This window comes from Pezoporus wallicus, unplaced genomic scaffold, assembly GCF_028554395.1.
Source record: "Pezoporus wallicus isolate ANWC-B61680 ecotype Strahan unplaced genomic scaffold, APGP_CSIRO_Pwel_v1 contig_7657, whole genome shotgun sequence".
Taxonomy (NCBI): Eukaryota; Metazoa; Chordata; class Aves; order Psittaciformes; family Psittacidae; genus Pezoporus; species Pezoporus wallicus.
Genome location: NW_026642120.1, coordinates 364,299 through 391,471, shown reverse-complemented (window position 1 = coordinate 391,471; position 27,173 = coordinate 364,299). Strand labels below are relative to the sequence as shown.

Genomic DNA, 27,173 nt, shown 5'->3' with positions numbered 1-27,173 from the left:
TCCAAATTTCTGGACACCTTTTCCTCACTTTTGAGTGCACATCATGCAACAGAACTTACATTTATAAATTATAAAACCTTATTTCTAAAGTCTTAGGTCTTGGAGAAGACCATGAGAAGGAAAGAAATGAAACACAATGTTATAGTTGGGGGAGGGGGAAGCTTTATGCAAGAACTCTAATTTTTAGAAAAAACAGTGGGCTTTTTTATTTTATTTTATGTAAATTGGGGTTTTTTAGTTAACATAGTCAGGCAATATTAAACGGAACTCAGGAGAGGAACTGCTGGAGTATCATTTCCTCATTGTAAGGAACTGGCCTTAAGATGTATGCTTATCAATAGACAGTGTAGTTGTAGACTTTAAGTACAATATTCCCTGGGAAGTAACAATAAACATAATATGAAAAATGTCTGCAAATTTTGTATTAATGGAGAAAATATGAATAACACTATGTTATTTACAAAAGCTTTTTTATGAATTACCATACTGAAAAACATTAGTTATCCGAGTATTAGCTTTACTCTTCTGGGAACTGTTGATAGGACATGCCCTGGTTTCAGCTGGGACAAAGTTAATTTTTCTCCTAGTGGCTGGCACAGTGCTGTGTTTTGGATTTAGGATGAGAATAATATTGCTAACGCAATGATGTTTTAGTTGTGGCTGAGCAGTGCTTATACTAAGTCAAGGACTTTTCATCTTACCATACCACCCTGCCAGCGAGTAAGCTGGGGGTGCACAAGAAGCTGGGGGGTAACACACCCGGGACAGCTGACTCCAACTGCCCAAGGGGTTATTTCATGCCATATGGCATCATGCTGAACAAGAAAATGCCCCCCATTGTGGGGCCGGCAGATGGCAGCCTGCTGGCCAGGGACTGGCTGGAAATTAGTCAGCGGGTGGTGAGCAGTTGCTCTGTGCATAACTTGTTTTGTATATTGTTTTATCACTAGTATGATTTTCCATTCTTTTTCTGTCCTTTATAAATGTCTTTATCTCAACCCATGTGTTTTATTTTTTTTCTGATTCTCTTCCCCCACTGCAAAGGAGTGAGTAAGAGGCTCTGTGGTGTTGAGCTGCCTGCGGGGTTAAACCATGACAGTCCTTTTTGGCCTCCAACATGAACAGGACTGAGATAATGACAGGCCTGACCAAAGAGTGTTAAAATAAGTTTGATATAAGCATTCATTGTAATAGTCACTGGTCACATATGTTGCATGTGTTCTCAAGATTGTGTTATGCAACTTGTTGCGTATGTTCTCTGTTGTGCTGTTTATTACCTCTGGGAGCTGGGCTAAGGTTATCATTTTGATGTACTGTGCAACACTGACTTATGATGTGATAAAATTATAATTCATGAGACTAATCTGGTATTTGTACTCAGCACTGCCATCATCTCTATAGAGATGAATATAAGGCTGTAGTAGACACTGGTGCACAGTGTACCGCGATGCCATCAAGATATCTAGGGACAGAACAGGTCTCTATTTTTGGACTGACAGGAGAATCCCAACAGCTAACTGTTCTAGAGGCTGAAATTGGCCTGACTGGGAAGGAGTAGCAAAAGCACACCATTGTGACTGGCATCCTTGTCATAGGCTGTCACAGGAGAAGGTATTTCAAGGACCCAAAAGGGTACTGGTGGGCTTTTTGATATAGCTGCCTTGGAGATGGAGGAAATAAAGCAGCTGTCTATATTGCCTGGCCTTTCAGAGGACTGTTTTATCAGGTTGCTGAAGTTTGAAGAAAATAAAATCATAGAATCAACTAGGTTGGAAAAGACTTTTAAGGTCATCAAGTGCTGATCACTACCACCACAATGGTACACTAGAGATAATATCCTACTAAGCGAGACTTCCTGATTTCCACTCATAATCTGATTTATTGACTGGAGAGTCAAGGAGAGATCAGCAGGACCTGCTCACCTCGCTCATATGGCCAGTACAAAACTCTAAAGGAGAGTGGAGAATAACAGTGGACTATTGTGGCCTGAATGAAGTCATGCTGCCTCTGAGTGTGGCCATGGCAGACATGCTAGAACTTCAATGTGAACTGGAGCCAAAGGCAGCCAAGTCATATGCCACAACTGGTATTGCCAATGCATTTTTCTCAATCCATTTGGCAGTAGAGTGCAAGCCACAGTTTGCTTTCACCTAAAGGGACATCTAGTATACCTGGAATTGGCTGCACCAGGGTCGGAAACACAGCCTTACCATCTGCCATGGACTGATCTAGAATGCACTGGAATAGGGGGAAGCACTGGAACGTGCAGTATATTGATGATATCATTTTGTGAGGCAACATTACAGAAGAGGATTTTGAGATAGGGTGCTCTGGGTGCTGGAGATTAGTTTTAATTAATTTTATTGCAGATGCTCAGTTTAATGTTAAGAGCATGGTATTGTTTTTTGCGCGGGGCTGAGCAGCTGCTTCTGCAACTAGCACAAGCCTCTTGGTGCAGCAAGCTTTGCTCCACTGAGCCTCACAGTAAAAGAGAGCAATATTGGTAAAAAGATTACATATACACAGGATTTTACGACAAGTTTTTGAGCATATGCTCCCTCATTTCAGTTGTGATTTCAGAAGCAACCAGTGTACCACTGCCTAAGATATGATATATTCTCCTACATTACAAAGTGACTTACCCTATTATCTATGTTTTACCACTCCCAAGTGTCACAAGCATTGTATCATAGCTTATTAGAGGTTTTTGTCAAGTACGTTTTTAACAAATCTACATCCCCCTTTATAAAACAAGGTGGAAAGAAAACTTAGGAGGAAAATATAAACAAACAGAAGGAAGAGGATTCTGATAGTTTTCTGTCTCAGGAACATTAATAACATGTAAGAAACGTCACAGTTAGTTAATCTCAGGAGGAAATTGTTCTTTGTGTGTAAAGTGTTCTGCAGGCAACAAAATACATTTCTGTGATTGCCCACTGGTGTACTAAACAGCAGTATTCTATGCTGTGTGAATTATCCTGAATTAGAGACTTATCGCACGTAGTCCTTAAGGAATGTTTTAATTAAACCCCAGGATTAGAGGACATGGTTTAAAACCTAAATAATTTATAAATTTTGCTGATTTAGTAAAGTAGTAATGTAATTTTGGGGGTTTTCCAAGCTATTACTTGTGTTTTCCTTTTACCAATGGTGTTCCTCTGGGTCTAGATGGGCAAGAGGAAGTTCAGTGGACTGGAAATCACCCTGATTGCCCTCTTCTGCCTGGTGGTGATCATAGCCTGTGTCCTCATTGGGCTTTTAGCATCAGGACAATCTGGAGTCAAAAGAACAGGTAAGTGGTTCCCATTGCTGCTGTAGGACCAGAGCAAAACTTCTAGGTGAGAGGTGCTTAGCTCTGCTTCCTGAGACTATTGTAAATGCCATGGAACTTCAGTAACTAACTGTTGGTATTATTTCCATCACTGTTGTATACAGACTGTTAAGGAACATGGATATTAAAATGTGGGGAAAAAAAATCACTATAAGCACTGTAAAGTACTGACTTTCAGAATTACTGTTATGTTGTTATCATTACCAAAAGATAATGTGAGTGACCTTGCCGTATATGACATGATAAACAGCATGACTCAGAATTTATTGATGGGAAAAAAACCCTTCTATCTCATCCTCACAAGACTGGACTTGCCTTATGAGCATAGAAACGGTATTACCTCAAAATTTTTTAATATAAAAAAGACAACACTGGAAAAAATAAAGGGGATCTGGGAGACTCTATAGAAGCAGCCAAATTGTGTGGAACACACATTATAACCATAACAATGTATAGTGTTTCATATTAATGTATTGGTACTTTAGAAACCACTTGTCTTACAGGGGTGTGATATAAAGCATCCTGATTGACATACAGTTCCATTATGTATGAATATTTCCACTTAAATGCCAGGATTGAAGCAGAAAGCTTGGAGGTAGAAATAGCAGTAAAATAAAAACAATTGTTAATGCTCAACAAACACTTTTGTGTTATAGTAAAACTGCTCATACAGACTAATATGTGCATATTTTCTGCCTTCTTTTGTCACAAGATGAGGAGGAGTCTGCCTGAGAAAAAAAGTAAAAGCATGCATTTTGCAGACAAAGCAAACAGGTGACTCCGTGTATTTGAGTGCATCTCAGTCTGAGACAAGATTTCTGCACTTTGTAGTTCTCATTCAAATATATACAATGTTCCAAACTACATATAAAATAACTTTCAATGGTTGGAGGAACTGAAACCCACCTTTGGGTCCCCTTTTGTCAGCTAAAGTTGCCAAGAAGTAACTTAAATTCAGTGAAACATAGCAGAGCATCTTAAGGGAGCTTTATGATGCTTTTACCTGAGGCTCTAATTCAAGCTCCAGTGGAAGAACAGTATTTCAGAGCCAGGAGCACATGGGAGAACAGCAGTACAGTACCATTTAAGATAAAGAAAAGTCCTTTCAATTTTAATTTATCATGTACTTTTACAAGCAGCAATGCATATTGAGCTACAGGACTTACTGAAAACTGGATTAATGTATACCTTAAGAAATAAACTTATCAAAGTCATCCATATTTTTGAGAACTTTAAATTGAAATTGTCATACCTTTATCTGAAATAGTTGTGTAAAATTTTTCAAAGGTAAGAATAAATTCCATTAACAACAGTTTACACTCATTTAAATCAATATTAATATTTAGAGTTTCAAGATGCTGAGAAATAACCAGTAGAAGAATTTACTGAGTGAGGAGGTAGTCAAGTTATTGCTACATTTTGGAAATCCTGGTAATAACCCATTTATTTCTTTCTCTAACAGAATTTACACCAACATGTCAGAACTTACTACTATCAGAGAGAATTGACTGCATCCCGGATCAAGTAGCAACAAAGGTCTGAAAAAATTCCAGAAAAAAATTAGAAAATAGGGTTTTTCCCATAAACCTCATGCTTAATTGTAGAAAATATCACTTGTCTCTGTCCGTTGTTTTGTTAACCTTTTTTAATGCATGATTGTGTGAACACTTTGCGGAGAACTGTAGCTCCTGTATAACCCACTTCAGTCTGTTGACAGAACATCCGATCTTTCTAGCCGTTGTAACAGTTTGCTGTCAAAGACTGAAGATCATGCCAAAGTACACACCAGCAGTTTGGTTTTAGTATAGATGGAAGTAAAATCAGTCAGACAACAAAGAGTTTAAAAAGTCACTCTCTACTTTCAACAACTTTGAAGAGTTTATTTTTGTCTGATGGTCAAGTACTACATTTATAATCATTCAGAAATAGCAGGTGAAGATGCAGTTTACCCAGATGCACAAAACTTTTATAATGTAAGTTTCTTTTCAGAATCAACTTGAATATCATAGTCTTCCTTTCTTGGTTGTGGTGTGTTTTACCTGTGAGAGCAGAGTTTAGAAATAGCCTTTTGGCTTAAGAATCTATGAGTTAAGATTCCCATCTTAATTTTTCAGTGCTTTCATATTTAGAATGTTTTTATTGTGGTTGGTCTTGAACGGCTATTATTGTTTATTATTATTTTTTATCTTTATGATGGATATTCTTATTTTCTGAAGAAAGCTGGAGGATATCTGACATCTTTCTTTGGTTTAGTGGGGGCAGCTTAGGAGAAAAAATAGTGCATATACTATGATGTGTGATGTTTATGCCATTCACAGGGGTATAAAAAATTATTAACCAGCTGTCTCAATTTCTGAAAAAATTCCCAGTCTAATTTCAGAAATGACAGTTGTTAAAGCTTCTGTCATGCCATGGGTTTTGTTATGATATATAGCTCAATAAAGTCCTGTGGATGAACAAGTTAGTAAAAGGCTCAGATCACACAGCTTGCTCCTTTACTCTTTTGGTTACTTCATTCCCCTAGGAGCAAGCACACCATGGTAGAAGCAGTCATGCAGATCACTTTAATCTTTAATTGCTACCAGTCACCCCACGCTAAGTGCTGCACTCATCATTCAGTGTGGGAAATTATTTTGCTCTGGTTGCAACCATAAACCTCATTGTAAGTCTGCCCTTGCTTTCTAGTATTACTGATTAGAAAGAATTAAAAAAATATCAAGATATGAGCAAGGGCTAGATGCAGATATGAACATTGAGGTAGGTGCTCTGGTATTAGAGGTAAAATAAATGATTCCTGAATCTGTTCTTTCCTTAGTGAAGACCAGGCAGCAAATTTCAGCAGATTATAGACAAATATCCCCTTTAACTTGTGCCCTGATGAAAGCTTTTAGGTTTATGCCTGACATGAGCCAGAGTCCCACACCAGTGTGTCCATTCACCCCATATAAATTTTCTCCTGGAAGAAGAAAATTTGGTTTGGTTTTGGTTGTCCTTCTCTACAGCAGAGCTGTAAAATTACAGGTACCTGCTTAGAATAAACCTTCTGCCATGTTTTCCATTAGTGGTTTAGAGAATAAGCAACAGCTGGGAAAAGTATGATTTGCCTAAGATCATATACCAAATTAGTGTCTGTCTCGATATCTTTATTCAGTAAAGGTGTCCCAGATGAAGCCAGAAAATGAGTAGGATTACAGAAAATAGAAGTGTGGAAAGAAAATAGATATTTATTAACCAATTGCAGGTTTGACAAAGATAGGTATGCTGAAAGAAAGTAGATATTTATTAACTATTCACTTTGGAAAATTGCCATGAAGTTTGGTTAGACAAAAGTAACGCACCAGTAAAAAATAGATTACAATGAGCGGAGCTGGTGTAGTCCATTATTGGACTGATACCTCTGAAAGCTTGAGGGAAGTTTGTATTGGTTTTGGTTTGATTTATGCTGTGTTTTTTTTTTTTTTCCTGCTGGCAGGGGTTTGTTTGGATACACATGAGAGAAATGTTTTAGTTCAGCAAATAAGCAAGCTATTCTTTTAATCCTTGGTGCTCAGTTCAGTGTTCAGAAGCCACCTCATACTGTACCCCAGTGTAAACTCTTTCCTCATATCCAGGATTATTTCTAATTAAGCTTTGACTTTGGCTTTCTTGGATATTGGTATCTATTATGCTAGGCTTGCAGCTCAGAGACAGCTCATGTCTTTATTCACATTAAATGATAGCTTTTGTAACAGCTTCTCCAGCGCCTTTGGATGAACTCTGCTCCTTTCCTGATGTCAGGCATAGCTTATCTTGCACTTCTGTATTTACTTCTTTATGCAGCAAGCATGTGCCATGAAAATACAGAGGTATAGCTTACAAGTACACTAGAGTAAGATCTAGCTAGAAGAATATCACTGGACTGGAAAGCAAATGCTGAAAATAGTAAAAAATTCATCAGAAGTAACTGGGGGAAAAGAGAAGTGTGCTTATGAAGTTGGGAATGCAGATGCTTGAATTCCCAGGCTTTAAGAAAATTGGTTGTTCAAGCTATTCTGTGTTGCATGGGATAGTCACTGGTCTAGGAAGGGATAAGAAGATGGAGGTAACAACTCTGTTCTTATGTATTTAGGATATTCCCCTATGTATGAAGTAACTGAAGTAAGTGAGCAAAGCTGTGATCTCTGCAGTCTTGAAGAGGATTGGCTCTTCTTTCGTTTACTCTGAAATAGTTTATAAAATAGGAAATATGAAGTTCTCATGGTGGTAGCTGGGAAGGTGGAAAGTAAGCATGGGTTTTTCACAGCCTTAGAAAGTGCATTCATTTGTGGATTGATGTGAGGGAAAATGAGTCACAGTATCTCTCATGCAACCATGATTTTTGCTTGGAACCTAATGAAAATGACAGCAGGCATTTTCTGATGTGATGAGTCTATGGCAGAGAGACAAACATTTATCTATTTGGTGAATATGGGGTTTATCTTGGCTCAATTTTGCAGATTTCTCTGCTCAGTCAAAATACCAAATAAATGTGTTAAGACTTCCCAAGCCATTGGGTCTGTGAGCTCCCTCTGTGCTTTCCCTCAGCACATGCATGGTTCCAGGCTGGAGCTGACTTATCTTTGCCCTGTTCAGTGGCTGAGAAAAACATTTGACCTACACTGACCAGGTTGGGTGCTACAACCCAAAATTAAGTGCACAAAGGACAGCAGCAATGGAGATTTTTGGACCTTCTCCGCCTATTTAAAGCTGCAGAATATTTTAAATAAGCATGACACAAACACCAAAAACATTTGAACACAATCAGACAAAGGCAGAAACAGCTGTTAGGCATCAGGTAGAGGGAAAAGTATGGAAGATCTCCATGTTGGATTTGGATACTTGATATCACTTATGGACACTGCCCTTAGCCGGGAGTGGTTTATCGTATTACCACTGCCTTTTGCCCTGAGAAAGTCATTGGGTTTTTTAAGGTGAGAAAATGTATGGAAACTTAGTGATGTATTACTCATATCTTATCTTCAAACATAAAAGTCACGCAAACAGTGCATGAATAAGTTAATTTCTAACAACAAGGCAAAGGAACTATAGCTTATTAAACTACTGAAAGGTAGTATAAAGGTTGGTGCTACTACACTGACATACATGCTTTGAACAACAGGTTCATTTGTTTGAGACTTTTTGGGGAAAAATGTTGATTTATCTCAATTTGAGGTTCTGCAAAACCAATCTGAACATATCTGTTATTAGATAATTACACTAAATGTAGATATTGCACATAATGATCAATTTTGCTTATGTAGATATTTAACTAGATGTTTACCAGATGTTAAAAGGTACATTTTTCCTGTGGATCTAGTGCTTTTAAGAAAGAATGGAAGTCTGATAAGCAAGTTTCTACTCTAAATCCAGAAAAGAGTCTTTTCTATATATCACGTTTGATGCCAAAGAATTCACTTATTAGAGTTTCAGAGAAGGAGTTGATCTGATTTCAGATATTATTAAGATTTCTGGTGTTTGAGGTAAGATGCACTCTATGCGCATTTTAACTGGTTTAGTATAAAGGGTTTATTTGTCAGCTGATTTTTGTCTCTCATGTCAGAGCACCTGCAATCTGCGCGGCTGCTGCTGGAGTCCTCAGAGCGATACGAGTGTGCCCTGGTGTTTTTTCTCTTCAAACCATGGGTACAAAGTGGATGGGTCGACAAGAACAACACAGGCAGGTAAGCTACAAGCTGTGCTCCTCAGTTTAGGCATGTGCTGATGTCTGATTCAACACAATAACTTTGCAACATGTGCTTTTTGTTTCCCAAGGATTTGAGACTACATTAAAAAGGCTGCCATCACCTTCTCTCTTTGGAAATGATATTGACACTGTTCTCCTCACAGGAGAGTATCAGACACCAAATCGCTTCCGCTTTAAGGTTAATATTTTTTCTATGCTGTTTTAAAATTCATGTTCAGGGAAAGATTTTAGGCTGTCTGTTACTGTGCAGTGAGATTAGGAGGGCTGGATTAATCCTTCCGAAGCACTCTCATGGATCACACTAGATCACACTAAAGTGCTCAGCTCCTTCTTTCTTTGTCCTCTCTGATATCACAATATGTCAGGTTAATGAATGTTTAGCACAGTGGGATTTCTGCATAAAAAATTGCTGAGACCTTTGAAAAGCTCAGCTTTTGTATAATCTACCTTTTTTCCTCATCGTAGGAAATTTTGGGCCTTTATTTACTCACTTTTTATTTATGGCCTGGCCATATATCTCAGTCATTTTGGCAGACAGTGTTAGCTCTTCAATTATTTCTGTTTTCTATGGAAAATTAGGAAGTAGATGCCATGACTGTAGGGTATCGATGGGTTGTAGAAGACCTTCCTCTTGCAGTGGGTTCTTGCTGAGCTGGGGAAACGCAGAGTCAAGTGTGAGAGAAATGGCTGAAAATACATGATGAAAGTTGGAAATGAACAGGAATGAAGGCAGGAGACTGGGATAAGGATGGGAATATCATAAGTCAGAACTATATATTAACCATGGAAAATGTTTGAATTAGACATTAGTTTTTAAAGGCCCAACACGCCCAATACTTCTATTGTTTAAATATGCACAGATCACTGATCCTAGAACACAAAGATTTGAAGTCCCTCATGAACATGTGGGATCTTTCACTGGATCCGCAGCCTCCAATTTAAACTACAAAGTGGATGTGAAGCAGAACCCCTTTGGCATCGTGGTGACGAGAGTGAGCAACGGTAGAGTGCTGTAAGTAGCATTGGTGCTTTTTTTGAATAACACAGATGTTACTGGTTTTCTCTGAAAGCCCATGTTACCACGTAAGCAATGTGTGCCCAGGGTGTGAGGTGCGCTTTTGTACATGTAGTGTACTTCTCTTTGTTTGACTGATGGATGCTCTGCGAGGACTCTAGCTGTTCCTTTGCAAGTAAATTCTGTAATATGGAGAGCTCTGCCTGAAAGATTTGGGTCTGTCTCTTTGTTCACTTTCCCCCAATACTAGGGAAATCTTTACAGCTACTTTGTGCCATCATTACAGGGATTTTTGTTATCCCAAGGACTCCTTTCCAGTGCTTCAAATCTCATGGGAACATTCTTCATTGCTTCTTTAATCTTATTTGTGGCAATCATGCTGAAGCCCTGAATTGCCAAAACCAGGTTGCCCTTTGGACCTATGATATCCAAGAATAGCTGGGGCAAGCCCCTTACAAGCTGGTCATGTAACACTCCAAGTAAAATATTCGACAGATTTATACATTGACTTTAAGTTCTAAAAAGGAATAAATAAAACAAACCTACAAACCTAACGGCGTAGCTCCAAGACCTGTTAGAAAGGGCAAGTGTCAGGATGTGTGTGCTTATTAAATCAGTCCAAGAATGATTACCTGTCAGAGTCATAGGCCAGTTGGTTTATCAATGCTTCAAGTTTAATTAATTAGCGATTACTTCTGTGGTCTTGTTAGTATTGTTTTCTTGTTTAGAATCCTCTCTAATGATTGATTTGCAATTATAGAGAGCACAAAAGATGGACTTGGTATTCAGTAGTGCATGACTGATTAAACAGGTATATTGAGGGAGAATAAGAAACCTAGTCCAATAGAACCATGTTGAAACAGTGCTCTGGAGGACTGTCTACACTTTCAATAGGTTTTTGTTTAACTTGATGAAAGTGAATGCAATTTTGTCTCTGAAGATGAAAATGACAATGATGATTGACTCCAAGTTTGAGCATCTTAAAGACAGCTGATGTTAGCACGGGATAAAAGCAGCCCCTCAGAAATAAATACTTGATACACTTGTTTACACAAGATAAGTGTGTTCCCTCAACTCTTAAACAACCAAACAAAAGGGAGGCTTCATTGGAAGAGTGGGGATCAATGTGTTACTACAGTTCATCGTAAAAATCCTAATCATCCAGACAAAGTCTATAACCTGCCATCATCATTTATTGTACTTAAGGTCCCCAAAAGAGTTGGAACTCTGACAGATCTACTGCCATCACAATTTACACAAAAACCTGAGGGTTTGACATGGTTTCATGGGAAATACAAACTTCTTCCTTGGGAAAGCAGGTTTCAGTACAGTTTGTGAGCAGATGGGCAAGATAGTCCTTAGAATCATGACAAGAGGACAGAAATATATCACATGAGGTTTTGAAATTTGAACCACCTCTCAAGTTTTAGCAGTTTTAATTTAAAAAAAAAATATAAAGGTGAATGAGCAGAGTAAAAGTTGCAAGACCAAACTCCCCAGTTTTTGTTGCTTGCTTGTGAATTGTTTGTGATTATACTGTGTATTTAATTTTTTAAGGGCCTCTTTATGCATCTAAGAATTTTAGGGATAATGAGATACTTATAATGATAAATGTAGTTATAGTTTACTAATACATCTGAAGTGATAAAGTCCTTAAAAAAATGTGCCTGAGTTTGCATGAAGTCTAGAAGTTACTTTAATCTCCTCTGTATGAATATCTTGTCTGTTAAAAGTCACAAATATCACAGGAAAAGAAACTTGTAAAAAGAGTTTCCAATTAAAACTAGATAAAATGTGTAAATAAAAGCATATTCCTTTGAAACTGTGTATGATGTTAATATACGTCAAGGTAGTTTGCTACCTCAAAGTAATTTTCTCTGCTTTTGAGGAAAGATGGCATTTCAGCAGATCCCTGTAAGATCTTGGATTAATGAAGCTAAGTTAACATTCACATCTGAGGATCAGCTTCGTTCCAATTGTTTTCTGCTTTAAATCTCGTTTAATTCACAATCACGTTCTATTTATGATTGTTTCATTTTAAGAGTGATGTGAAACTGAAACTACTTCCAGGTAGGGGCCAATTTTGACACATTTGCCAACTGGAAATGTTCAAAATTTTAGAGGAATGAAAAAGTAAAATGAACATGATGAATTTCAAAAAGAATGAAATAGATTGGCTTGATTGCTTCCATGAGTTCTGGGAGATCCTTTCCTAGGATGATATTTAGTGTTGTTTAGGAAATACAAAGCAGTTCAAACATTCTGGTGCACTTGGCTTATTAGTGAGCTATTTAATTGCATCGTTAAAATCAATTTGCCCAAAATCTCAGCATGTACATGATAGCAAATGACCACATTTTGGTGGTTGCATGGGCGCACACCTGGCTGTATAAAAACATCCCTGTGGGTGATCCCCTCTATCCATCAAGAGGCAGGATGCATAAGACGCCCGAGGAAGCCTTTCTGGCACTGCTGGGGACTGCAGACAAGGTCACAACCTGAAGCATTGCTGGTCAAGGGAGTCTAGAGTCTGGCTGACCATGATAGCTGCAATAGCTTAGCAGAGCTAAAGGAAGAAGGGTGATTCAATGTGTCTACTGCCTTGCAGTGAGGTGATCCTTGGTGCACCCTGTTGCAGAAAATGGACTGCTTCCCACTGCTCTCTGCCTCAGCAGCGCTCAGATTTCCCCACTGTTTCCCAAGTCCTTCCCATAGAAATAAGGAATAAAATTAGGTTTGGCTGCATATTTAAAGCTCTCATCATCCTTGTTTGTAATAGGAATTGTTCATCTGTAATGAAAGGGAATGGTGAAAGGTGCAAAATGAAATCAACAGAAGAAACTTTGTTAATGACCTTGACTTTTACTGTCTGTTTTACTATTAGATGTAAAGGAGAAATATTGATCTCTGGCTTGTTCTGTTTGTACAGATGTATACAACAGTCTCTGTTTGTATTTACAATAACACAAACTTCATGTTCCTTAAAGAGCTTAGCAGTTGCTTTATGCAGACTTTACCACAGGAGATGTGATAGCCATCAAATGGGATTTGAACCATGCTAAGGATCATGTCATCACTTTAATCTTCACTCATCTATGCTCAGCTAGCACATAGACATAGTCTGCCTTTCCCTGTAGTGACTGGCCTAGCAGGACCCAAGAGCAGGTCTGGTACATTTTCTCTGGAAAGCAAAAGCTGCAATTGATTTGAAAAATCTGATGGAGTGGATTATTTTTGTGTTTCTGTCCACCCAAGGACATTTTCCATCTCTCCAGTTTCTGTGAATAGCCATGGAGAATGGATTCAGGACTAGGCAAAACAGATGCATGGTGAAAACCTTTGGTGGAAGATGAGTGCAAATGTACCCCTGAAAACGGATAAGCCACTTGTATGAGAGGTTTCTGTGCCATCAGCTGGCACTGCTTATATCATCTGTGCAAGGGTTGTTCTGCTCTGGCTCCACACCATCCACCTCCCTCTCCTTCAGGTCCCTGGACTGAGACCTGAACTGGCTAGATAGCTCTAACTAAAGGGAGCAGAAAGAGTTATTACTATGATTCTGTGTTAAAACCAAACCAAAACAAAAAGAATTTTTTTTTTTCTTTGTTTCATCAGGTTTGATACTACCATAGGACCACTGCAGTATGCTGAGCAGTTTTTACAGCTATCCATCAAAGTACCTAGCATCAACATTTATGGTGTGGGAGAGCATGTGCATAAGCAGTACCGGCACGATGTTAACTGGAAAACCTGGCCCTTGTTCAGCAGGGATACTGGCCCCTCTGCAGTAAGAACTGGTTTTATTACACCTCGTTCTTCACAGATGAATTCTGTAATCCAAGCTTATTCTGCAGTAGACACATTAATAACATCTACTGTGTTTTTCCAAAATACTTTTCAGGCACTGCATGTTATTTCTAAAAGCTAAATGGTACTGATGAATGTTCCCTGATTTCTGATTTTTGTGTTGATGTACACTTGAAAACCAGTAGATAAATATTAAAATATCAGAGTCTTCAGTTTCTACTGATGAAGCAAATAAATACCAATATGTCCTAATGTGTTGCTGGCCACAGCATTCAGTACAGATGATCATGCTTCTTCAGTTAACACCCTTCTAACTTGGCAAATGATTTAAAAGTTCCCCTTAACATGTGCCCCTTTACAAGATAAAATATGTCTGTCAACAATTATTTGTTTCTGTTGTTTGACTGACTTCCTATGAAACAATTTTTGGGGCACCCATTTTTTGATAATTTTAAGAGTATTTGTAGCCGTTACCTCAGTTTCATAAAGCAACAACTCATATGCTGTACTCTAAGAGAGCAGTTCAGTGTTTTTCTGAACTAGAAACTGGAGTGTGAGATCACTATATGTAACGAATTAATAATTTGGAATTTGTACCCCTTGGCTTGAGATGCCTATCTCCTCCCTTTTGAAGATCATATCTGAACACCTCTATTGAGTGTAGACTTATTAAGTTAAACAGTGAACAGAATCAAGTCAGGTTAATTTCAAATTGCTCAAGTTCTGTTTCTCATGTAATTGCTCTGAGTTTTCTTTTGCAGGGGAAGAAGCACATCTATAACAACAGCTGTTAAAATTTCTAAGGTTTTTGTTGCTAATAATAATGGAAAATAAAATAGAAAGGAAATAAAAAATAAGAAGTCACTCTCTTATTTCCATAGATCAGACATAAAAGCAATTATCTTGCAGGAATAATAGAAATAGTAGAAATATAGATTAGATGTAAAATCTAATCTATGGTGAAAGGTGATGAAAGCACTCATCAAGATCTATTGTTTGCTTGATGTGCGTAGATATTACCCAGAAATAGTACTGCTATATGCAGATTTGCCTGAAGATCCATTCCATCACATCTGCTTGCTTGTGTTACCTGTATATTTGGGGAAGTGTTTGCTTTAATGCAAAACATTCTCATAAAAGAGACAAATGCCAGGAAGGTGTCAGGGTTTTTGTTTTTATTGTTGGCTATATTTTGAGAAGTTTCAAGTTCTACCTGTGATACATTTTTAAATACCCCAGAACAGATACCATTATTAGATTTTAATCATCTTACTTTCCCTTTTTATTCTTTAAGTCAATGGATAACTTATATGGAGTTCAAACTTTCTTCCTGTGTTTGGAAGACAACACTGGAGCCTCCTTTGGTGTTTTCCTAATGAATAGCAATGCCATGGGTAAGAAATCTTTCTCTGTAGCTCTGAGCACCTTTTTAAATGATCTGCAGAACTGGAATCAAAACTGTGGTGTTTAGCGTATCCACATAAGCAATAAGTAGTACACAGTTAATGTTCAGATTTCACTTGAAACCTGAGGGTCAGAACTATATCTTAAGCATGTGCAGCTTTGTGCAGCTTTGCAGGACTCTGGAATCAGAGCCGAAATTTAGAGTGAGCAATACTTGAAAGTAAATGCACTTTAGTCTCTTTGATAAGCACACATATATGTACGCTTTACAGAGCTCTTCACATCCCTTGAGTTTTGGAAAGTTGTACTAAATATTCAAAGATAGAAGACTGAGCCACTGGATTTCTTCTGATACTCTTCTCTTAGGATCTATGGGAATGGAAATATGGACATTTAAAAGAGTAATCTGAATACTTTCCCCCTTTTTGCAAGTTTAATTAATGGTTTGGGGTTCATTAAGTATTTTTGGTTTGTGGTTTTTTGTTAGTAAAATTTCTAATAATCAATTAGAAAATTGCAATGTTATTTTAGAATTCACTGGTATTCAGAATTGGTTTTGTGCATGCTTGTCTGGCAGAGTTTGTGGTGCAACCTGCTCCAGCTGTGACCTACAGAACCATTGGTGGGATCCTTGATTTCTATATCTTCCTGGGGAACACTCCAGAGCAAGTAGTCCAGGAGTACCTGAAGGTACCTTTAGCTACAGAGATTATGCATGGTAGATTTTTAAAAGCACTTGGGATTTTATGTTGGTGGGTTTTTTTTCTACCTCTTTATATGCCAGTATGTCTTCAACTATGTTATCTATTAACTGAAAATATGACTCAGTATATATTTAACTAAGAATAACTGTTAGTATGCCCCTAAAGTAAAGGCTGTCATTAGTAATCGCTAGCTGGGGTTAAGGTAGGATGTAGATATTTTTAGCTAGCCTGTTACAGGCAGCTGAAAACTAAGCACTACTTTTGCTGTAGATGCTAGAGCAGAGACCATGCAACAGCTTGAGACCGAAAAAGTCTGTAGCTTCTAAATTCATTAGTCTGTATGGCCTGATTTACACAGTGGTCACCGGAGCTAGAGATGGTCTACATGGAGTAACTTATGCTTCCTTGCTGGGGCTTGCTCTTATGTTAAGGACAAATTCCTGTTCATACAGCAATATTATACAGTAGATACTGTGCTTACAGGTATGTTATGATTTTATGGTCATAAGATATCACTGATGTTTTTTGTACTTCTGGAGATCTGTTTAGTTTTTAGTGATGCTTTAAAAAATGGGCATTACCCCAAAATAAAATAAAATATTTAAAAAAAAAGAAAAAAACAAACAAAAAAAAAACCAACACACCATAGAATAATACCACATTTGGGAGTGGTCTGCTCATTTCACAGACTAAAGCTTAGTGTATATTACTCAAACAGACTTGAGGAATATAGCTCTAGTTAAATGGGCACTGAGGTGAATTACATGGTGTCCACTAATGATGTGTGGGATTTTTGCTCTCCACTTGCAGCTTGTGGGACTGCCAATGCTGCCTTCCTACTGGAGCCTGGGCTTCCAGCTCAGCCGCTACAATTACGGGTCTCTGGATGAGGTGAAGAGAGTTGTGGAGAGGAACAGGGCAACTGGAATCCCTTATGTAAGTATGGGGTTTGAGGAAGGCAAAAACCCTGTGAAGGTAGGCAGAGCTCTGCAGGAGAACTTCCCAGAGATCCAGGCCACAGTGTTCTGCAACTGGTTCATTTCACATCAGTTTTAATTAGTGAATTCCTTATATATAGGCATCTGGTGTCAAAGGGGTTTGTGCATTTTTAATGGTAGACGCATCATCAGAATGTGGGAAATGGTAAGGTTTAATTACAGGAAGTTTTATTTATTTAAGCACTTTATTGTAATATTTCTTCAGTTATACTTTCCTACTATATCCACTTATCTTCTTATGTTACCTAATTCATGAAGTATTTTTTTAATTATCATGTGGACAATTATGGAACCATGTATTATTTTTAATTGACAGTCAAAGGTAAAATACAATTAACTTTTAAAATTAGATTTCAGATTACATTAGCCTGATGGCTTAAATAGAATAAAAATACCCTCATGTCAAGCTAAGATTTGAGGAAGGAACATTTTTATTTAAACAGATAGCTCTTGAAGTCAGGCAACTGCAATAAAATAGCTACGTGTCTAGGGGCTATTTAAAAAAATGCCAATATATACATTCATTTGAATTCTTCTAATGTTAAATGCAACTTCTTTTTAGGCACAAAGATGTGCTTAATGTAATTAATTATTGTTTTTAATATATTATTTTAAATAACATAATAATTATTAATCATTAATAAAGGCTGTAAGGATGGGATGCGATACACATTGTTTGCAAGTGGTCCTGACAGCATACTTTTTCCCAAACTGCAGTAAAGTCCCAATAGTAAATTCATTATAGAACAAATGGGAAGTGTCAGATGAAACTGTGTTTGACTAACAGACAGTATCTTTACATACCACTTCGCATGTTAAAGCTGAACTCCCTTCTCCTTCAGGATGCGCAGGTCACTGATATTGACTATATGGAGGAATGGAAAGATTTTACTTATGACAAAGTGAATTTTAAAGATCTCCCTAATTTTGCAGCTTATATGCATGAATACGGACAAAAATACATTATCATACTGGTAAGCATTTAACTATTTATTTTTCCTTTGTAAATGTTATCATTATAACTGTTTATTATTATACTTTGTTTATTCTATCTAAGTTTTACATTTATTGCCTAACTTTCTAGTGGTCTATAGAAACTGATGGAGCTTATGTATCCTGGTTTCTTCTTATTTTTTGTTTCCTTTTTATGTTTAGGACCCTGCTATTAGCACACAAAGTCTGCCTGATGGTAGTCCATATGGAAGTTACGTCAGGGGAGAGAGCAAAAAAGTCTGGGTTAATGAATCGGATGGAGTAACACCTTTAATTGGGGAGGTAATTACAGTTTTATGCAATTGAATTTGGTCTGTTGTCACTGCTATGGTTTATTTCAGGTCAGGGGCTCCTTTTTAAGCTCTCGTTTTCTAAGTTGTTTCTTTCAGTAAAATTACCTGCCAGTTGGAGCTAAAGTCTATGAGGCCTCTCTCAGGACATGATTCTTCTTAAGCTTTCTTTCTTTATTTTTTTTTTTAACTTTTTACATGGAACAGAAATGAAAACTAAGGTGGTTTGAAGGCTTAAGGGACTATTCATCAGCCACCTCACACGTATTTTCAGTAGTGACTGAAAAGCCAGCTACCACATTCTCCTTTTGATTTAGTATTTTAACATTCATTGAGAAATTTTTCTTTTGTATATTGTTCCCTGTATGACTTCTTAGAAGAAAAGCAATAGACAACTACAAAGTTAAGGAACTCATACTCTTTCTGCCTTCTTTATGCATGCGATTGTCACTCTCAGTTTTTGTTCAAAAGTTTTGATTGGAACAAATAGCACTGCCCTGATGGCTAACTATGAGGGTCCTGGCTGAACATGAGTGAGCAGTTTGCCATTACAGCAATGAATATAGATCACATGCTGGGTTTAATCCACAGAGTCATCATTAGCAGAAATAGAAGTGTGATCATCCCACTCCATGCAGCGCTTGTCAGGCTGCACGTGGAGTAGTGTGCCCAATTCTGGTGTCCACAATTGAAAAAAAAGATGTAGAGAGACTGGAGAGGATCCAAGAAGGGCCGCAAAGAGGATCAAAGGGCTGGAGAACCTGCTCTATTAAGAAAGGAGTCAGGTTGTTTCTACTTAGAGAAGAGTAGGCTGATGGGAGATATTCATCAAAATATTCCAATACTGAAAAGACAGCTACAAAGCAGACAGAGGTTCTCTTTTCACAAGGAGCAACATGGAGATTACGAGGGAAAATAGGTACAGGTTGCTCTTATGGTGAGAACAGAATCACTGGAACAACCTCCCCAGAGACATGGTAGAGTCCCCATTGCTGGAGGCTTTCAAGATGCAATTGAACACGCTGCTAGATGATCTCATCTAGGTTCTTTTTCCCAGGAAAGGTGGGGCCAGATGATCTTTCAAGATCCTTTCCAATCTGGGCTGTTCTATGATTCTATGATCTTTTTAATATCATTAAAGGTTTAATTAGTTATTCCCCTTTTAATATGGCAGGTGTGGCCAGGGGAAACTGTATTCCCAGACTTCACCAACCCAGACTGCACTAGCTGGTGGGTGGAAGAATGCACACTCTTTTATAGCACAGTACCATATGATGGGATCTGGATTGTAAGTAATTCAGAATTTTAATTTTCATTTTTATTTAAAAAAATAGGTGAAGATAGATGTTTATCAAATTCAATTTGCATTGATTTTGAAAAGGATGTTTATTATTACTAACCTGAAATCAGTGAACAATGTGTATGTCTTCTGCTGTTGAATTTGCAATTCATATTTTAATTTAAGATTTTAAATTGAACCATTAACCATAACATTTGAATGCTCAGTGTGCTGGATTTTGGATGTTCAGTGCTTCAATTGATGGACCATTGCTAAAAGCAAATGCTAGCACACTCTTGCGCTCAGAAGGGTAATATGTGGAGACCTGCATACCTGCTCAGTGAATATGTGCTACATAGGTCCTGAATACAGGGCATAACACGTAAAATCTATGTTTGTAAGCTCCAAGCAGCTCATGGAATTTTTGTTTAGTAAACCTGAAATTGCTACTCCAGATAAGGATTTGGAATAATCAGGTTCTTCCACAAAAGGACTAAAATACAGTTTGGCACAATGGATTTTAGATACAGTACAAGGAAATCAGGTGTGATTAAAAACCATTTTAACCAGATTAATTTTTTAAAGGAATATCCTGTAATAAAGTTTCTTAAAGTATGGGGCATGTATGAAATCTGTGTTTGAACTTCTCATTCCCTGTCTCAGCACCTTCTTTTCTTAAATCTTTTTGTGATTTTCCTACTTCCTTTTACTTAAAGATAATAATAATAAAAAAAAAATCTAAAAACCTCAAGAATCTACTGAATATTTTGCCATGTATTTTAAAAAGCTGTAGCAATTTTAAATTAACCTATATGGAAAAATACAGTCCTTTAGCTGCTATGTGTGTGGTGGGTTGACCCTAGCTGAATATCGGGTGCCCACCAAGCCTTTCTATTATTCATCTCCTCAGATGGATAGGGGAAACAAAATATAACTAAAGGCTCGTGGGTCATGATGAGGACAGGGAGAGGTCATTCACCAATTACTGTCAAGGGCAAAGCAGACTCGATGTGGAGAAAAAGTTAATTTAATTTTTTGCCTATACAAAACCACCTTCTTCCCACCTCCCCATTATTCCTGGGCTGAACTTCACTCCTGCATTCTCTACCTCCTCCTCCCATGTGGCACAGGGGTATGCGGAACAGGGGTTGAAATCAGTTAATCCTGCGTTGTCTCTGCTGCTCCTTCCTCCTCAGAGGAGGACTCCTCACATTCTTCCCTCCTCCAGCATGAGGTCCTTCCCACAGGACACAGTCCTCCACCAATTTCTCCTGTCATCACACCCACTCCAGTGTGGACTTCTCTCTTCACATGGGCACAGGTCCTGACAGGAACCTGCTCCAGCACAGGCTTCCCACAGGGTCACAGCCTCCTTCAGGCATTTTCCTGCTCTAGCATGGACTTCTCCCCAGGCTACAGATGGAGATCTGCTCCACCGTGGACCTCCATGGGTTGCAGGGGGCCAGCCTGCCTCACCATGGGCTGCACCATGGGCTGCAGGGAAATCTCTGCTCCAGTACCTGGAGGACCTCCTCCCCTTCTTCACTGTGGTATCTGCAGAATTCTTTCTCTCACATGTTCTCAATTCTCTCTCCTGTTGCCATTGTGAAAGTTTTTATTCCCCTTCTTAAACACATTATCCCAAGGCGCTAGCACCATTGAGATGTGGTCAGCCTTGGCCAGCTACAGGTCCATCCTGTAGCCAGCTGGCATTGCCTTCCTCAGACATGGGGGAAGCTTCCAGCATCTTCTTACAGAATCCAACTCTGTAGCACCCCTGCTGTCAAAACCTTACCACACAAACCCAGTACAATGTGTTAGAATAAGGTTTTCTGAATTATTTTTGCTGATTCTGTGGTTCCATCAAGTCAAGCAATGAAGTGTAAGACTGCACAGATCTCTTACAGGAAACAAATAATTTGATCGAAGCAAATTATTCACTAGAACAATTCCTTCAAGATAAATTTGGTATCTCCTTTCAAGCATTCTTTCCTGAAGCATGTTCAGGAATGTACATAGAAATGCACTTACAGCACTGCTGTAATCATGGAAGGAGACAGCAAAGTTTGAAAGTATAATGGCTTGGGAAGCATTACAAAGGGCATGTTTAAGAACAGTCACCTTGTGCATTTTGACAGAAAGTAAAAATGTACGTTGTTTGGTTCTGCATTTCTCTCCAAAACACACTCCATAACGAAGACATTTCCTTGAGAGATGTGTGGAGTTGGTCATAGGTAGGGACAGTGTATACACGAGAAATTCATGCAGTTCCTTTCTGTGGAGGAATAAGATATAGCTCTTGCAATGTGAAACTCAACCTGCATATAGAAGTCTGTCCAACACTGTCACTGATATTAATATAGGAATGGACGAGTATTTGAGCTGTATCATAACTCAGTATTGGAGTTATATCATTCTTGCCTAATTGATTGGTAGTAGTTCTAAGTGATTATTTCTTGAAGGATAAGAGAATAGAATGTTAGACTTTGTTAGGAAAATGTATTTGAGGAAACTTTATTACATTCTGCATCTTACCTTTTCAGGATATGAATGAAGTAGCTAACTTTGTTCGAGGCTCAAAAAACGGTTGTGAGCAAAATGACTTAAACTATCCTCCTTTCACTCCAAGTGAGTCCATCTACTTTAACTAGAAAGCAAAATATCAAAAGGTTTATGAATCGCTGTGCAGCTGGCTAGAAGTGTGCAAACTGATTTTAGCATAGTTCTTACATGTGGGGTTTGAACATTACTATTGACAGGTAAAAGCCGCATCTCTGGAAGTTTTCAAGGCCAGGCTGCAAGGGGCTTTGACCAAACTGGTCTAGTGGAAAGTGTCCCTGCCTATGGCAGGGGGGTTGGAACTAGATAGTTAAGGCCTCTTCCAACTTAATCCATTCTATGATTCTATGATGCTATGATTCTATGAAAATGATGATATACTTTGACCCTCATCAAAGGCATGGTTTATTTAAATGTTTTTTTTTCTTCCCTTTTCAGATTATTATTGAATATTGTCGTTGCTTCAGTTATGTCTGATAATATAATGATCTCATCTCACTATCAGTAGCTTTCAAGATGCATGTAAAACTAAAACGGATTTCTTAGTTTTTATTAAGTAGTAAGTCTAAGTAACTATTGCCAACATGTTGTCAGATAATGACTCAGAAATTCAGGGCATAGTTCTCAGTTATTCTTTGCATGGGTGAGAAGCTCTGAAGTAGAAAATGTCACATAGCAAAGATTAATCAAACCAGCAGCCAAGAGTAGCATTCTGTTTTTGTAGTAGTAATACCGGCCTTAGCGCAAACATTAAAGACAAAAAAAGACTTGAATGTCATGAATGTGCATTAAAGAAATTATTGTAAACATTCATAATAATAATGTGCTTTAAAAGAGATATTTGTATTCCTTTATTGAAGGTATTCTTGATAAGGTCATGTTTTCCAAGACGCTTTGTATGGATGCAGTACAGAAGTGGGGGAAGCATTATGATGTCCACAGTCTTTATGGATATTCCATGTCCATATCAACACGGAAGTAAGAAATGCATTCTAAAATCATTACAAAAAAAGGTTTCAGAACAGTATATGGCCTGCATTTCCCAAAACAGGAAGAGATTTCACTTCTACAGGAGCCCAGTTCCTGTAATTATATTTACAGGAATTTAAATATAATACAGTCCTGTATTATATTTAAATCAATACAGCTAAGGCAAAATCTACTAACTAAAGTTGGTAGTAAAAGCTACACATTGGTTGTTAAAACTATATAGAACGATTATTTAAAATTAATGTCTTGAACTTCGCTAAAATATGCCTGGTTAACTGTAAAGGAGTCCAAATACCTGAGATGAATAATTATTGTAAATCAGTCACTGTAAATCTGCCTTATAGAAAACTAGTGATGTCTGAGTTGTCTTTTTCCTTTGCATGATTCCAGTCTTATTTCCTTTTAAGAGTCATTGAAGCAATTTTCCCTGGAAAACGGAGCTTCCTTATTTCAAGGTCTACTTTTGCTGGTTCAGGAAAATACACAGGACACTGGCTGGGAGATAATGCAGCAACATGGGATCACATAAAATGGGCGATACCTGGAATGCTGGAATTTAACCTCTTTGGAATTCCTTATGTATGAAATTAGGTTTTGACCTCCTTTCAAAACATATGGATAAACAGTAACTCTACCTCTGTAATAACAGATTATCTAATGAAATGCTATCTAGAAACCATCTTAAATTTTCAGCTCCAAATTGATGCCCTTTAGAAATCTGGTTTAAACATTTATTTATGTATTTATTTTTATCCAATAACTGATTTTTGGTTTAGGCCGCTTTTATTATCGTGGCTGTGTGTCTATGGTGAGATAAATGTAACAAAATTACTATCTTATATATCCCAATCTACCTGTTACTTCTAGCAGTTTTTAAACACTAGTGATAGATGTGAAAAGCTTTGTTGCTTTTCTTATAATTTCAAATGAGAGACATCCATTTAAAAGGGAAATAGCAAAATTCCTTTCCATGATTTAAACTTGTATGACTCTTGAGCTTTTTTCCCAATGTACCCTATTAGCAACAAACAGGAAGGTAAAGATTTGGAAGAAACAAAATGATGAGCAGTGTTAGGTAATAGTTTAATTTTTTTTTTTGTATGACATAGTTGAATTTGAAAGAAGAGAGGCACAAATCTGTTGAATGGGTCAGTCACTCTGGCTAGCAATGAAGGTTGAGTTAATTCATCTCTGAAAACTAGAAGTGTTGTGTAGCGACTAGAGTTGCAACATACTGTATATTCAACATATTATGTTTTAATTCAAAGATTGGAGCAGATATTTGTGGTTTCTCTGATGACACCACAGAAGAACTTTGCAGACGATGGATGCAAGTAGGAGCATTTTACCCATTTTCAAGGAATCACAACAGTATAGGATTCATAGTAAGTTATGCTTTCTCTTACAAAATGCTTTATGTTACAATACCATATTCCCTTTAATAGTATTACTAGTAATCATTGCTCTGTCACTGATGGTGATGTGGCTGACCAGTTTGAAAATGGCAGAACCTGAAACTCTCTATGAAATGCCAGATCTGAGAGGTTTAGCTTCATAAATGTTCATTGGGACTACGCTTATTTGGCAGCTGTTTCATCACTGTTGCTTGTGCCTACCACTGTCACGAGACTCATCTGACTGACTGTAGGAGCCCTTTAGCGTACACCTGACTGCACACTAGAATGAAAATTGGGCTAACCCTTATGTGCCCTCCTTACAGACGGGTAGGAGGGACATGCAATGCAAAACATGGGCAGCCAAGAGGAGTACCACTGGAGAGGGCTGGAGCACAACTCCTATGAAGACAGACTGAGAAAACTGGATTTGTTCAGCTGGAGCAAAGAAAGGCTCTGGGGAGAACTTAGAGCAGCTTTCCAGTACCTAAAGAGGCTACAAGAAATCTGGAGAGGAGAGTTTTACAAGTTACAGCACAAGGGGTAATGGCTTTAAACTAGAAGAGGATAGATTTAGATATTGTAAAGAAGTTCCTCACTGTGAAGATGGTAAAGCAGTGGAGCAAGTTTACAGAGAAGTTGTAGATTCCCCATCCTTGGAAGTGTTCAAGGCCAGGGGCTTTAAGCAACTTGGTCTAGTGGAAGGTATCCCTGCCCGTGGCAGAGGTATCAGACCTAGATGATCTTTAAGGTCCCTTCCAACCCAAACTATTCTATGATTCTGTGATTTTATGATTCTATGATTAGGACCTTAGGTCACAGCACCAAAAAGGTGAACACCATGCAGCTGTGCACTTTTGTATTTCTCCCTGTATGAAACAGCACCCACTCATCTTGTTTGGCAGAGGGTTTTCTGCATGATGAAAATAATAATAATAATAAAACCAACGACAACAATAATAACAACACCATGATATTTGCTTTCAGTCTCAGGATCCGGCTGTATTTGGATCTGATTCAATGTTGGTGAAAACCTCTAAGTATTACTTGAACATTCGCTACACTTTGCTGCCCTACCTGTATACACTCTTTTATAAAGCTCATACTCAAGGAGACACAGTTGTGCGGCCACTTTTGCATGAGTAAGTTTACTCATTAGCCTTCGTGATAATCTTATGATAATGAAACACATTAAATATTGTTAGGAACTTCCTAAAGACTGTGAAAGTGCACACTGGAATATATATAGACAACTAAAACAGGTTGCCAAGAGATGAGCCATCCCTGGAGACATTTAAGGCCAGGCTGGATGTGGTTCTGGGCAACCTAATCTAGATGCGGATATCCCTGGTCATTGTAGGCGGGTTGGACTAGATGATCTTTGAGGGTCCTTTCCAGCCCAAACTATTCTGTGATTCTGTGAATTTCTCAGTTCATGAAATACCATTTTGAAGTAATCAGAAACTATCTGTAATTTTTCCATCTATGCATGTGCTATGTCACTCAATCTTGAAGCTGCTATGAGATGTTATTGTCAGCTTACAAAATTATTTACCATAATAATATGTATTAGATATTTAATTTATACTATATGAAAATATAATATTAAATGTTTATATAATCATTATCTATTTCATATGTATGCAAACATAAATACACATATTAGAATATGTATAGTTTCTTTCCCTGGGTACACTTAAATAAGCTATATCAAGGACACATGCACACCTACACTTTCACACATGTATAAAGAAAACTAAACTAGTAAGATTTTTTTTAAAAAGGCAATTTTGATATTCCACTCTACAGTGATGATTCTAAATAGTTATTGCCCTGAAATCTTGGGGTTGCTGGTGATGGTATAGTTCCTAAACACTGTTACTGCTATATCCTTCCATTTGCCCAGGTTCTACTCTGATGAAGAGACATGGAATATCTATAAGCAATTCCTGTGGGGTCCTGGGCTGCTTATTTCCCCTGTACTTGACCCGGTAGGTTTGGCTGGTTTGGTATCTATCTCATGACCACTTCATAGGGCACAGGGATACTTTGAGGAACCAGCTCCTGCTCTTTTCTCTGGCAGGCTACTGCCAGTCCTGTTATTCCTTTATTTCTCTGATTAGAAACCACCTTCAAGTTCTGAACCTTTGCTGTTTGGTCTTGTGACAATTCTGTTATTCAGCTTAAAGGTTATAGCTCCTCTACTATATATGCCTTTCCTTCTGAAATCACACTCCCCCTCCTTTTGAATGCTGCAGAGAGCTGAACCACAAAAGTAGGCTCTGATATTTCCCCAAGGATCCCAGGAAATTTGCTCTGATCCAGTTCTTTGTCTTGAGCAGACCTGTAAAGTCTTTTGGCAAAGTGATTGCGGAGGGCCTTGTTCAGTAGCATTACCACAGCTCTATCGCCAGTGCAAACATGGTTTTTGCAAAAATCTCAGTGAGAAAAGAATGGACTGATATGTACTTGCCAGCAGACAAACTGGGACTCCATTTGAGAGGAGGTTATATAGATCCTATTCAATAACTCGCTAACACAACAGTTGCAAAGTCTGCCTTTAAACTGAGTGGGTTTATGTTTTGTTTTGGTTTTTTTTCAAGAGTGGGCATGGGACTTTCAGGTTTTCAGCCTGTAGATGGATTCCCAGCAAGCTTAAGTTTTCCTCTTTCTTTTTCTTTTTTTTC

The 27,173-nt window shown here is 38.0% G+C and overlaps 1 protein-coding gene across 1 annotated transcript in view; it reads left to right on the top strand.

Annotated features, from left to right (window-relative positions):
- The first annotated feature begins 3,097 nt into the window (after positions 1-3,097).
- Positions 3,098-27,173, top strand: part of LOC130608973 (maltase-glucoamylase-like) — a 55,635-nt gene continuing 31,559 nt past the window's right edge. Inside the window, exons 1-18 of the mRNA XM_057427472.1 lie at positions 3,098-3,292; positions 4,794-4,867; positions 8,910-9,030; positions 9,122-9,231; positions 9,914-10,065; positions 13,684-13,855; positions 15,170-15,269; positions 15,857-15,969; positions 16,794-16,919; positions 17,824-17,955; positions 18,137-18,256; positions 19,439-19,552; positions 22,087-22,171; positions 22,963-23,080; positions 23,500-23,671; positions 24,361-24,477; positions 25,474-25,628; positions 26,393-26,477. Coding sequence (XP_057283455.1) covers positions 3,169-3,292; positions 4,794-4,867; positions 8,910-9,030; positions 9,122-9,231; positions 9,914-10,065; positions 13,684-13,855; positions 15,170-15,269; positions 15,857-15,969; positions 16,794-16,919; positions 17,824-17,955; positions 18,137-18,256; positions 19,439-19,552; positions 22,087-22,171; positions 22,963-23,080; positions 23,500-23,671; positions 24,361-24,477; positions 25,474-25,628; positions 26,393-26,477 — 2,190 coding nt within the window. The 5' untranslated portion in view covers positions 3,098-3,168. The remainder of the gene's footprint in view (positions 3,293-4,793; positions 4,868-8,909; positions 9,031-9,121; positions 9,232-9,913; positions 10,066-13,683; positions 13,856-15,169; positions 15,270-15,856; positions 15,970-16,793; positions 16,920-17,823; positions 17,956-18,136; positions 18,257-19,438; positions 19,553-22,086; positions 22,172-22,962; positions 23,081-23,499; positions 23,672-24,360; positions 24,478-25,473; positions 25,629-26,392; positions 26,478-27,173) is intronic.